The sequence below is a fragment of the Hypomesus nipponensis genome, chromosome 22 (genome assembly GCF_054491055.1).
Source record: "Hypomesus nipponensis isolate SF chromosome 22, ASM5449105v1, whole genome shotgun sequence".
NCBI classification, from domain to species: domain Eukaryota; kingdom Metazoa; phylum Chordata; class Actinopteri; order Osmeriformes; family Osmeridae; genus Hypomesus; species Hypomesus nipponensis.
Genome location: NC_140382.1, coordinates 9,729,263 through 9,743,321, shown reverse-complemented (window position 1 = coordinate 9,743,321; position 14,059 = coordinate 9,729,263). Strand labels below are relative to the sequence as shown.

General features: G+C 45.5%; 1 protein-coding gene across 1 annotated transcript in view; it reads left to right on the top strand.

Annotated features, from left to right (window-relative positions):
* Positions 1-14,059, top strand: part of ank2a (ankyrin 2a, neuronal) — a 64,449-nt gene that overhangs the window by 27,406 nt on the left and 22,984 nt on the right. The window contains exons 28-41 of the mRNA XM_084687010.1: positions 535-570; positions 1,286-1,510; positions 1,737-1,835; positions 2,264-2,418; positions 2,555-2,766; positions 2,943-3,150; positions 3,306-3,402; positions 3,488-3,716; positions 4,082-4,207; positions 4,343-4,465; positions 4,564-4,596; positions 4,753-4,774; positions 6,242-7,975; positions 8,300-13,546. Of these exons, the coding sequence (XP_084543136.1) occupies positions 535-570; positions 1,286-1,510; positions 1,737-1,835; positions 2,264-2,418; positions 2,555-2,766; positions 2,943-3,150; positions 3,306-3,402; positions 3,488-3,716; positions 4,082-4,207; positions 4,343-4,465; positions 4,564-4,596; positions 4,753-4,774; positions 6,242-7,975; positions 8,300-13,546 (8,546 nt within the window). The remainder of the gene's footprint in view (positions 1-534; positions 571-1,285; positions 1,511-1,736; positions 1,836-2,263; positions 2,419-2,554; positions 2,767-2,942; positions 3,151-3,305; positions 3,403-3,487; positions 3,717-4,081; positions 4,208-4,342; positions 4,466-4,563; positions 4,597-4,752; positions 4,775-6,241; positions 7,976-8,299; positions 13,547-14,059) is intronic.

Here is a 14,059-nt window from a genome sequence, read left to right as displayed (position 1 = left end):
AATTTTTTTTTTGTAGGCGGGGCTAAGTTGGGCTGGCAGCCAGGCTAGGTCAGAGGATCTTTGGTATACTTTGATGATAACCCTAATGATTGCAGGCAGTCACATGTACTTAACGTGAAGTATACGTCGGCCTTCATCCTTATACAAACAGACTGATGAATCAGGAAGCACACACATCCATGTAAGAGTCACACACTCTCACATGGCAACAAGCTACACTTCTTCAACTACATATTCCAGTGAACCCGTGGTCATGTGGATGATGATGATGACATGTTGGCACAGTCCCCATGTGACACAGCGGAGAATGCTTCACCACCCCAGATCACTTTGATTTCCGCACTTTGCCTCCTTTTTCACGACCTCACTTTTCAGTTTGTTCAGTATCTTGGTGGTCCTTCTCACTGATCTCTGTTTCCCTCTCGTCTCCTCTGGTCGCCCTCTCATTTCTCTTTCTCTATCCCTTGTCTTCCGCTGTCTGTCTCTCTGTCTTCCTCTGGGCTGAGTGTGACGCTGTCTGTGTTCTGCTTCTAGCCCTTCCTCCCCGTGCCTAGACCATGACAACAGCAGGTGAATCTCCTCATCTTGGCTTCTTCTTCTTTTCCCCTCTCTCTCTCTCTCTCTCTCTCTCTCTCTCTCTCTCTCTCTCTCTCTCTCTGTCTCTCTCTCTGTCTCTTCTCTCCATCATTTGGTCTGTCTCTCTCTCTTCTCTGTGTGCACAACCATGCATGATTTTTGGTCACAATTCCATGATCCATCCGAAATGAGATCAACTATTCAGTCAAAGCCAAAACATACAAACTGTAATTGCATGTACAGTCTGCAAATGTATTAAGGAAATATGCAGTACAAAATCCCTTGCCTCAGAAAATGCTATCAGTTCACGTGATCAATCGGATATGAGGAAGATCCCTCCAGCTCCTGTCTGGAAACTCATAAATGGAACTGGAATGTAACCATTGGGATAGACCAGACTGGAATAGGCTTGGAATGCTTCCACACAAGTCTCCTTTTCCTGTCTGTCAGTACAGTCGCTGGCCTGTCCTGTCAGTACCTCCCTTGGCTTGGCCTAACAACACAGAATGATATAACAAAAACACCGCTTCTCGCTGTCGGTTGCATTATCTGCATGACGACCCAAGTGAATAGTCTGGAGAACGCCTCAATGCAACCAAACAATTATCACCATCTAAAAATCCTTCTGAATTGAAAACTAACAAAGACATCCCTTAAAATGGTGAATTCGTTTTCATTGGTCGTTTCTCTTCTTCCTTCTCTCCTCCAGCTTCCTGGTCAGCTTCATGGTTGATGCCAGGGGAGGGGCCATGCGCGGTTGCCGTCACAACGGCTTGCGTATCATTGTCCCGCCAAGGAAGTGCTCTGCGCCCACGCGGGTGACGTGCCGCCTAGTGAAGAGGCACCGCCTGGCATCCATGCCCCCTATGGTGGAGGGGGAGGGGCTGGCCGGACGCATCATAGAGGTCGGGCCTACTGGAGCCCAGTTCCTAGGGTAAGGGAATATGTGTGTGTGTAAGAGAGAAAGAGAGATTGAAAAAGAGAGAGAGAGAGAGAGAGAGAGAGAGAAGGGAAACAGAAAGAGTGACTAACATGTACTAATAAATCTCAAGTGTGACCGTGTCCATGTAACATCTGTGTGAGTGTGTCTGTGAGTGTTTGAGCAGCACGCATGTTGCTCACGCTCTCCTCTCGCCTCTCTTGTGCTGCGTGCGGATCAGTAAGCTCCACCTCCCCACGGCCCCGCCCCCTCTGAATGAGGGCGAGAGCCTGGTGAGCCGCATCCTGCAGCTGGGTCCTCCAGGGACCAAGTTCCTCGGGTAAATGTCCCCCAACGAGCTCCACAGCATGGATGCCCTGCCCCCCTCTTCCTCGCTCCATCCCCACGTCCATCTATCCCTCCATCCACCCCAAACCCATGGTTCTCTGGGGGACTTAAGCCTCACAAAGAACACTTTGTAACTTATATTGGGCACTTCTTCAGGAGGCACAGATCATCCTGTTATGCAGTATTTAGTGCTCTGTCATAAGTGTAAAATGTGTCATTTGTTAAGAGGGTTTTCTGTGGTATTTGTGACCGTGCTTGTGTTAATTCATCCCAGTGTTTGGCCTGTCACTTGATCCCTCACCACACAGATGTGGACATTATCATTTAGATGTGTTTTTCGTTTTTCACTCCATGCATGACGCAAATATAAGACGGATACCATATGTTGTATTGGTATTGACCCCTGTGCCCGCCTCCCAGGCCTGTGATCGTGGAAATCCCCCACTTTGCTGCCCTGCGGGGAACAGAGCGGGAGCTGGTGATCCTGAGGAGCGAGACGGGGGAGAGCTGGAGGGAACACCACTGTGAACACACAGAGGAGGAGCTCAACCTCATACTCAACGGCATGGATGAGGGTGAGGCCACTCAGTGATGTCATCAACATGGGACAGGGAACCGGAGGGTGACTATTTCGCTTCTGAAGCACCCTTATGTCTTTCAACCACCTCCTCCTCCTCTCCCTCCCATCTCTCCTTCATCTGTCCACCCCAGAGCTGGACTCTCCAGAGGAGCTGGAGAAGAAGAGGATCTGCCGTATCATCACGCGTGATTTCCCACAGTACTTTGCGGTGGTGTCGCGGATCAAGCAGGATAGCCAGCTGATTGGTCCAGAAGGCGGGGTGCTAAGCAGTACTCTGGTGCCGCAGGTCCAGGCAGTGTTCCCCGAGGGAGCCCTCACCAAGAAGATCAGGGTCGGACTGCAGGTCTGACAACACACTCTCAATCTCTGCTTCATGGAGACCATGGTTCAGTTCCCTGTAAATGCTGTGCTGTTAGTTGTTGGTTGTGACAATGCTAGTTGTCCAATTCCAATAGTAGCTGTGACCTTAATATGAGAATGTATATTTTGATTGGTCTCTCACCATCCACTTTCTGCCAGGCCCAGCCAATTGGTGTAGACCTCATCAAGAAGATCCTGGGTAACAAGGCCACATTCAGTCCCATCGTCACGCTGGAACCAAGGAGGAGAAAGTTTCACAAACCAATCACCATGACAATCCCCGTCCCTAAGAGCTCGGCGAACGATGGAACGACTAGTGTGTTTGCTGGAGACACGCCCACCTTGCGTTTGCTGTGCAGTATTACAGGTATGTGGGAAGGAATTTTGAGAAACTGAAAATGGGAAAAAATGTATTCGTTGTTAGTTAGTCTATAAACATTAGTAGTTTAAATTCCTTAAAGCAACTATTAAACATCATTGGAGGATATCTGAGGAAGTCACCTCATTGGATGTGCGTTTCAGGTGGCACCACTCCTGCCCAATGGGAAGACATCACAGGGTCCACACCCCTTACCTTCATCAACCAATGTGTGTCCTTCACCACCAACGTGTCAGCAAGGTAATGTTTCCTACTGTACGTATTTACTGTTCTTATTTAACTGTGTCTACTCAACCTGTACTGTCCTCTCTGGCACCCTCTGTAGGTTCTGGCTGATCGACTGCCGGCAGTTGCAGGAGTCGGTCAACTTCTCCATGCAGCTGTACCGGGAGATCATCTGTGTCCCCTACATGGCCAAGTTTGTCATCTTTGCCAAGACGCTGGATCCCATTGAAGCCCGTCTGCGCTGCTTCTGCATGACAGACGACAAGATGGACAAGACCCTGGAGCAGCAGGAGAACTTTACTGAGGTGGCGCGGAGCAGAGATGTGGAGGTGAGAGATATTTGATATACATCTATATATATATATACTTTTTAAACTTGTTTTAACAAATAAATACCAACTTTAACATTTATGATTTTTGTAAATGTATTATACTTGTACTCTCTTGTTGGATGAAGAGCGCAGTAAGACTCAAAACTCAAAAGTTTAGGAGTTGGGACTTGACTTTGAACTTGTCAGTCTAAATTTTAGACTTAACTTGGGGCTTCAGTGCAAAGACTTGGGATTGATTTGTGACTTGCAAAACAATGACTTGGTTCCACCTCTGCATGGAGGTGAGGGGTTGGGACCATAAACATGTAGAGGGGATGGTGGAAGGTGTGGATGATTTGACTTTCTTTCTTTGTTAAACACAGGTGCTGGAAGGGAAGCCGATTTTCGCAGACTGCTTTGGGAACCTGGTGCCTTTAACCAAGAGTGGACAGCATCATGTTTTCAGCTTCTTTGCTTTCAAAGAAAACCGGCTCGCCCTCTTCATCAAAGTAAAGTTTTGATTTAATTTAGCAACATGTTTGCCAAAAATGCAATGAATTACGTCTATTTGTTTATTGGAATCATGTGACTGATTAAGATGATTGGTTGCTAGGTTGATATATTGATTGAATGATTGTTGACAGATCCGGGACACGGCCCAGGAGCCTTGTGGACGCCTGTCGTTCACCAAGGAACCCCGTACCTACCGCAGTCTTACCCACAATGCAATCTGCAACCTCAATATCACACTTCCTATGTACTGCAAGGTGGGTTTAGATAAAGCTGAAGTGTGTGCCAGAAAATATTCCTTATTGCACAACCTCTTTCAGAACTAATACCTTTCTCTCTCTGGTTGTCTCTGAAGGAGTCAGATTCCGACCAAGATGCTGATGATGAGGTAATTGCATTATTGTTATTGAAATTGACCTTTTAAGATGCTTTCTACAATACAAATGATTGATACAGTAGTGTAATACCACACTACCAAAAGGTGATAACGTTTATATAGCACATGTAATATCTAACATACTTCTCTGAACTTTACTTCTGACAGAGTGAAAAGAGTGACAAGAAATGTAAGATAATCCTTTTTATCAAGATAATAATGAAAAACTAAATTATTTTAATGCAATATCAACGCTAGTGAATTGCATTGCTTAGCATACTGAAACAACTTCCTGATCAACCCTGCTCTGTGTACTAGTTGTATGCTACTAACACTGAGTACAGTGAACTAACGGTTCCTGGCCGCTATGCTATGGCTGATACGCACCCTTTCCTCTCCAAGACCCCATTAACACCTCTCACCTTGTACTCATTCACCCATCGCTCACTCTTTTATTTTATGCTAAGACATCCAATGATATTTCTATTGGATGGGGAACAGAACAATCCACTTTTCAGTCAGAACCTGCACCGTTGATGCATTCCTACAGTTTGATTGCCTGACATGCATTATTTGATCAAAATCCATTTGACCTTTCAGTTATACCCTGTTCTTTAGACTAATTCCCCTGTTGCATGCATTTCCTTTTCTGTTCTGCATGGAAATAACTTGACTCACACAAACAAATGATTGCTTTGTGTGTATGTGCATCTATGTAAATGTGTGTCCAAAATACTTTTTCTCTATGAAACTTTGATGTGTTTATATTTCTTGAATTCATGACATTCGCTTTATATGATTTAAATGTGTATTCATGTATCATTCCTGTTTTACATTTTTTCATTATTACATTAGCATGCTGTTTGTTTTACTTCACCTTCTGTTATTGTATAGGTGTAGTTTCAACATAATTTAGTAGTTTTCTTGAAATGCTGCATCTTTAAGAGACCCAATTTACCTGTGTAGCCATTTCATTTTCCACTTTACAAATACACTGTAATACTGATCTAGCTTTAATGATACTACAAGGGTATTAATATTTTCAGTGTACTATATTTCTTAACACAAATTAAAGCACTGAACAACCCCTTCCAGCACATGGACCTTCAATAGATACAGTATACAATAGATACATTTAGCAAATATAAATTGTATCTTTCCACAAAGGTAGTCTACTTTTCTTACATTGTTTTTGTCAGTGGATGTGATCCCCGTTCATGTCTAGAACAATCTTGAGATGCCTCGTTCTTGTGAATCCACTCTGTCTCTTTGTCCATTTGTTCAATATACTGTATAGGTCTCTGTCCCCTCAGCTGTTCATGTCCACAGACATTTGCTGTGTCATATGTACAGATGTGTAGTCAAACACACTAAATTGACTGTAGAGTATACTCAAGTTATTTCCAGCCCATATCTTACCTCTATCCCTTCTCCTCTGTTTGCTTCGCTTATGCTGTTGCTACCCCAAATCCTGTTTGAAGTCTTTTGGATCTTACAATTCATCTTGTCCCGAAAACCTGCTGTCTTACTCTTTGAACCAACGATAGATTGTGATATTTCTGCCCTGACCATAGTTTTCCGATGTCTCTTCTTCCCAATCCACTTCCCCTTCTGTTATTCACCTTTCTTTCGGTTGTCTACTTTTCTATAATGGAAGACGATGAAACGGAATCAACCGAGACTTTCACCTTGCAAAGCAACCAGGTTCTAGACCCTGCTACTCTGGCAAGCCCAGACCTCCTCTCTGATGTCTCCGATATGAAACACGACCTAATTAAAATGTCCACTATCTTGACATCTGACCCAATGGAACATGCAAGCTCTTCTGTCCAAGGGAGAAGAGAACAGTTTAGAGGGCTGGAGGAGGAGGGGGAGGCAGGAGAGACTTTTGAGATCATGGGGCAGGTGAAAGACAACCTGGAGAAGATTGGAGAGATTTTACGAGGAGATGTGGTCACCGTTTACACAATAGAAAGTCCAAGAATGGAGGATAGCGGGTGCGTTCTCCTGTTGCAGACTGATGTTGTAGAGACCAAAGGCGTGACTGCTCCCGTTGCTCAGGAGCCGCTGGTACAAGATCTCCGGATTGAGAATTCGTCCTCCCGGCAGACTGTAGACGTCAGAGACATGTCAAGGATGGTAACACACCTCAGTGTGGACCAGAATGTGGAACAAATACCTGTGGCAACTAAAAGTCGACCAGAGGAGGACATTGTCCAAGATGTTGCCCTGCAGAAGAATGGGAAACGCCATCCCCCAGAAATTAAGAAGCCCATTAGGAAGAAGCTAAGGGACAGGGAACGTTCGGGATGCAGCAGCTCAGAGGGTGAGCTGGAGAGGATGAGCTCGCAGGAGTCTCTGGATGGTGATGTGATTCTAGGCCAACCTGGTCCTGGATCAATCCCAGCGGTAGAGGGTCCTCAATGGGAGCCTGGCTTTGGACCATCCCCAGACATGGAGCCACCAGTGTCACCCCGGGTGGTTGAAACCCCAATTGGCTCAATTAAAGAAAGGGTGAAAGCTTTGCAGAAGAAGGTAGAAGAAGAAGAGGGAGAAGAAAGGAAGAAGAAGCATGAGCAGGGGACAGTTGCTCAGGTTAAAACCATCGCTACCATGAAAGAAGCAAAAGTGACCGAAATGCCTGACCTTCCCAAAACACCCAAATCTCCCAGGTCTCAGACAGAGAGGCTGGAAGAGACCATGTCTGTTCGGGAGTTGATGAAGGCATTCCAAACAGGGCAGGACCCTTCCAAGAACAAAGCTGGGCTTTTTGAACACAAAGCTGTGACCTCTTCTGACATAACCATCTCAACATTGGACTCTGATGCTGTTGTCTCTGATGAGACCCAAAGAGCTGAGCCCAGTGCCGACCCCTCTGCAATATTTCAGACTCCCACAATTCTCTTCCCAGAGGATAACACCCTTCCACATGATGACAATACAACACCAGGTGAGGTAACTAAAAGGCCAGCAAGGGCACTCTCTGAAGAGTCAGAGAAGGATTCTTCAAGCGTTCAACAGTCAGTTATCACTATGGACCAGCCTCACCCAGGCTGTGCTGAGCTTAGTTTTGAAGGAAATACTTTGGTAAAAGCAGAACTGAGCTCAGATAAGATTCTAAAGGACGAGAAAGAGACTGACAGGAGGCGATCTGAAGACTTACAGATCAGCCCAGACAGAAGACCCTCTGAGGACTTCAGTGCTGATATCAAGGCTGAGCTGGAGGAGAGTCCTGAGTACCAGCTGTTCAGACAGACCTCATCCACATGTGAAAAGAACCACCAACTGAACACCACTAATAAAGAGTTCTTCTCTGGAATCCATGACACCCACCCTACCGCTTACTTCAGCCAGTGTGTAAGCGATGATGACGGGGACTTTTACTCTAAGAGTGAGTGTCATGTGAGAGATATGGTTGCAAGCGCAGAGAGTCTGGAACATAATAGCTATGGGGAAAGAATAGCAATGGGGCGTACTTCAGTCAGCAGTCTGGGTCGCAGGACGCCACTTTCAAGCTCTGGAGACAGTGAGAAACATGAATCGCTAGCAGATATGACCCAAACGGACCTAGACACCCCCACCTTTTCTTCTAAAGATGAAAACATGTCTTTAGAATATATGAAGACAGTTGAAGTAGACAAAGGTAAAGAAGATACAGTGAAAGAAAATTGGCAAGTTTCTGGTGACCAATTACATTTTGCTGAAACTCATGCAGATTTTGAAGACGGTAAAGAGATTACTCATAACATTTTAGCTGAGGAGTCTGTAGCACAGGAAGTCAAGCTTGAGGGAAAGACCTCCATTAAGGTTACAACAGTGAAAGACATGTCTGGCATGGCATCACTCCTCACTGGAGACTTGGACCGGTATCTGGATGAGCAGCCCATAGTCACTTCAAGCCAACCAGAGGAAGAGACTATCATACAGGAGAGATTTGAACAAACAATACTTCCAAAGGGCCACAAACCTGAAATTATGACATCTTCAGATGTTAAAAGCATGGAGCCTGTATTACAGGAAGTCAAGCTTGAGAAAAAGACCTCCATTCCAGCTACAACAGTAAAGGACATGTCAGGCATGGAGTCACTCCTCACTGGAGACTTGGAGCACTACCTGGAAGAGCAGCCTGTGGTTTCTGCTTGTCAACCAGAAGAAGACACCATAGAACTGGAGAAGTTTGAACAGGTGTTTTTGACACGGGACCGCAAACAAGAAACCCTGACATTGTACACACATAAGGAAAACATGTTGGAGGAAAACACTGAAAAAGGACCAGTGAACCAAGTGCATGATATGGAGGGAGAATGTAAGGATTATGCATTCTCTAGAGAGGAGGGACACGTGCAGACTGGTACTTATTCATCAAACAGTGACTCAGAGGATCTCACAGTTCATTTGCAGAAGTCATCTAACACTGTTCCTAATACACATGACTCTGCGCAAGACACACAAATTGCCTCAACTACCACTCTAAAGGACTGGCATACCAGCGAGGTAAGAGAATCACTAGATGTTATAGACACTGACCTGGACAATCAAGACTCAATTTTAACAGACCAAGACTGTGCTGAGGCCAGTCAGAAGACTCCAGAGGAGCATGAAAGCAAGTCAGACAAATCCATTCCTGAAACTCCTGCAGATGTTGAAGATGCCAAAGAGATTATTCATAACATTTTAGCTGAGGAGTCTGTAGCACAGGAAGTCAAGCTTGAGAGAAAGACCTCCATTAAGGTTTCAACAGTGAAAGACATGTCTGGTATGGCATCACTCCTCACTGGAGACTTGGACCGGTATCTGGATGAGCAGCCCATAGTCACTTCAAGCCAACCAGAGGACGAAACTATCATACAGGAGAGATTTGAACAAACAATACTTCCAAAGGGTCACAAACCAGAAATCGTGACCTCCTCAGATGTTAAGAGCATGGAACCTGTAATACAGGAAGTCAAGCTTGAGAGAAAGACCTCCATTCCAGCTACAACAGTAAAGGACATGTCTGGCATGGCGTCACTCCTCACTGGAGACTTGGAGCACTACCTGGAAGAGCAGCCTGTGGTTTCTGCTTGCCAACCAGAGGAAGACACCATAGAACTGGAGAAGTTTGAACAGGTGTTTTTGACACGGGACCGCAAACAAGAAACCCTGACATTGTACACACATGAGGAAAACATGTTGGAGGAAAACACAGAAAAAGGACCAGTGAACCAAGTGCATGATATGGAGGGAGAATGGAAGTATTATGCATTCTCTACAGAGGAGGGACACGTGCAGACTGGTACTTATTCATCAAACAGTGACTCAGAGGATCTCACAGTTCATCTGCAGAAGTCATCTAACACTGTTCCTACTACACATGGCTCTGCGCAAGACACACAAATTGCCTCAACTACCACTCTAAAGGACTGGCATACCAGCGAGGTAAGAGAATCACTAGATGTTATAGACACTGACCTGGACAATCAAGACTCAATTTTAACAGACCAAGACTGTGCTGAGGCCAGTCAGAAGACTCCAGAGGAGCATGAAAGCAAGTCAGACAAATCCATTCCTGAAACTCCTGCAGATGTTGAAGATGCCAAAGAGATTATTCATAACATTTTAGCTGAGGAGTCTGTAGCACAGGAAGTCAAGCTTGAGAGAAAGACCTCCATTAAGGTTTCAACAGTGAAAGACATGTCTGGTATGGCATCACTCCTCACTGGAGACTTGGACCGGTATCTGGATGAGCAGCCCATAGTCACTTCAAGCCAACCAGAGGACGAAACTATCATACAGGAGAGATTTGAACAAACAAAACTTCCAAAGGGTCACAAACCAGAAATCGTGACCTCCTCAGATGTTAAGAGCATGGAACCTGTAATACAGGAAGTCAAGCTTGAGAGAAAGACCTCCATTCCAGCTACAACAGTAAAGGACATGTCTGGCATGGCGTCACTCCTCACTGGAGACTTGGAGCACTACCTGGAAGAGCAGCCTGTGGTTTCTGCTTGCCAACCAGAGGAAGACACCATAGAACTGGAGAAGTTTGAACAGGTGTTTTTGACACGGGACCGCAAACAAGAAACCCTGACATTGTACACACATGAGGAAAACATGTTGGAGGAAAACACAGAAAAAGGACCAGTAAACCAAGTGCATGATATGGAGGGAGAATGGAAGGATTATGCATTCTCTACAGAGGAGGGACACGTGCAGACTGGTACTTATTCATCAAACAGTGACTCAGAGGATCTCACAGTTCATCTGCAGAAGTCATCTAACACTGTTCCTACTACACATGGCTCTGCGCAAGACACACAAATTGCCTCAACTACCACTCTAAAGGACTGGCATACCAGCGAGGTAAGAGAATCACTAGATATCATGCACACTGACCTGGACAACCAAGACTCAATTTTAACATACCAAGACTGTGCTGAGGCCAGTCAGAAGACTCCAGTGGTACATGAAAGCAAGTCAGAAAAGTCAATTGAAAGAGGGTTGGTGTACGGACCTGATTATTTAGGTCTTCCTATCAAACCTTTAGACTTGGAGACTTCAAACACAGCAGCCATGGATGACTTGGAGAGATGTCCTTCCCACAGAGACTCGCTGGAGAATAGTCCAAACATAGAGGACAGGTCTTCCAATAAATCTCCTGATTCTATTGACCCAAGCCCAACTAGGGAGTCTCCCTGCCCAGACTCACTAGAAGGAAGTCCAACTGAACCAAAACCGTACACAGCGCGGCACATTTTTCAAGAAAATGACCAACATACACTAAGAAAGGCAGCTGTTTATGAGGACTATGCCTCCCAGCTTAAAGCTTGCTATGCCTATGACAGAAGCGTTTATGAGGAAGAGGGTGATGACCAACTAGTCCATGGTATTGAAATAGATGGGGTTAAAGAAGATGATGAGGCTGCCCAAAGGCAGATCACGCCAGAGGAGGAGATGTTCAAAATGGCCACCAAGATAAAAACATTTGAGGAAATGGATGAGGAAGACAAAATCAGGAAAGGTAGTAAATTCTCAGGTGCCTCATTTTTATCAGAGACGGGAGAATATAAAGAAGGAATGTACCCTGACAGTATCCCAACTGACAGAGAGGCTGAAGAGGTTGACCTCAAAAGGGAATCAAATGCTGACGATGTTAAACATTTCTCTGGAATGCAGCCTTCATCCCCACATGTAGATGATGAAAGTACAGGTCAGGGCTACTGTGATACTACGTTATTTGCGGGAGTCTCAATAGATTCTCAGACAGCCTGTCAGACTAAGGATGATTTAATCAAGAAGAAAGAAACATTTTCCACAGAGGACATGAGTGAGGATATCATGGACAATACTAAAGAGATGGTATACACAGAGAGGGAGGACAAACATGATCAGTCACAGTTAAGTGTCAGTCTGTCAGATGAAAGGGTGTCAGACAGTCAACCGAGCTGTGGAAAGAAATATGAGAAAGTTGATAAAGAGCACGGGGACTCAGAAGTTGCATATAAACCAGAAATGTGCATAGGTGAACACAGAAGAGAGGGTGCAGATGGAGAAGAAGCTGGATTAGAGATGCAGTCTGAAGAAATGACTGTTTGTGGAGAATTAGTGCCTTGGAGCTCTTTGACTGATTGCACTGAGGAGGAGGATGATGAAGCATTCAATGCTCGTGTCGAGGCGGAGGAACAGAGGATTTTGGGAATTGCTGCGGAGCTGCGAACCCCTGACACCACACCAGGCCGGACACCAACTGAAGAGGGAACCCCAAGCCCTTTTCAGTTCCAAGAGGGGAAGCTCTTCGAGATGACAAGAGGGGGTGCCATTGACATGACTAGGAGAAGCTGTGAGGAAGGTGAAGGGTTTGAGTTTTTCCACATAGGCGATCACCCCGTAGATGTGATTGCGGGGGAAGACGCTAGAGTGGGACAAACCAAAGATCTTTCCGAGTCACCTCTTTCAAGCACACCTTTGGCTGTGGAGTCAACTTCACCACCGGCTGAGGTTGCGCACATCAAAATCCCTGTCCCAATGCCTAGAGGCCTGTGTAGAACAGAGCCATCTGACTCTGCTGATGTACCAGCAAGTGGAGACCCACCGCTGAAAGCAGGCATGCCAAGTTCCTCGGACTCTCATTTAGGTTCTCCAGACCGCTATGTCTGTGACCCTCAGAAAGACATAACGAGCCCCACAGAACTGGAGTTTGGTTATCTAGACTCCACCATAGCCGACCTTCAAACCGCCACATCCACTGTCACCCGCTCTGTGTACTCAGACCAGACCCTGGATTCCTCCGAATCATCCCCGGAAGATGAAGAAGAGGAGGAGGAGGATCTGTGCTCAGTTATCGAGGTGCCCACTGCAGCTGAAGCCAAGGTGTCACCCTCTAGTGTGTCAGCAGCCTCTGACATCTCTGCAGATTTTCAAGAGTCGCCTCCACCGTTGTCGTTGAATCAGCATAGTACAGCAAAGGAGGCTGGAAAATTCAAATCAAAGATACCTTTAAAAACGGGTTCAATGAAATACACCCAGGAGCACTCCTTAGACCAGGAGCGCAGGACAAGATCAGAGGCTGATGTTAAGACTTGTAAAGATGTGGGAAAAGACAGTAGGAGTCTTTCTGACAGGGATAACCCCTCTGGTAATTCAACACCTCTCCCCTCCCGACTTCCTGTCAAACAGAAACAAAGTGCTTGCTTTTCCTCTCAAGTTGACGGAGACCAGCTCTCTGACGTTCCAGAGCCTTCTGTCAGATCGTCCGTGTACACAGAGGATGTCAGTAGTGCTGATCCCAATAGTCCAGATTCTGTTATCTTCAAATACGACAGTCCGGTCTCTTTTAGTTCTGATCCCAAAACTAGGCTCCCTCTGGGGGCACGACCCTCATCTGTGACAGAGGACGTCTTTGAGTCGAGACCCATCTGGGACGACACAGTGGAAACTCAGATGCAGAGAATCGTCGACGACCAAACTCCAGAGCAACATCAAGGTATCCTCCCTCCCGAGCCTATATGGGTCTGTGCTTATCTTCCTTTCCTCCTACTCTGCTTCGTGGCAGCAAGATCTTTATTTTCCCAAGATAATTCATTGGTCACTTTTCAGTTGTGTACATTTGTGTGTCGTCGTGTTTTGTTCTGTGTTTCATCTTGTGGTGTATTCTTTCTATTGTTTGTTTTTTTCATACATGTCTGTATGTATATGAAATCTCAAGATTGACTGGAATGGTTATATAAATGATCTTAAATACCCATTGGGTTGTGAAACATCTGATGGTATGAGGCAAGGATAAATAATGCAGCTTCACTAATCTTAACACAGCTTTATTAATACTTTGATTAATACCCTTTTGCCATTGCTTATGCACTAATCAGCCACACCAATACATCCATTGTGACCACACAGAAGTTGATCAAATAACAGTATATGGATCAGAACCACATTTCACCTCAGTCTCATGATCCATTTCACTTTCCACAAACCATTTGTTCTACAGCCTATAACA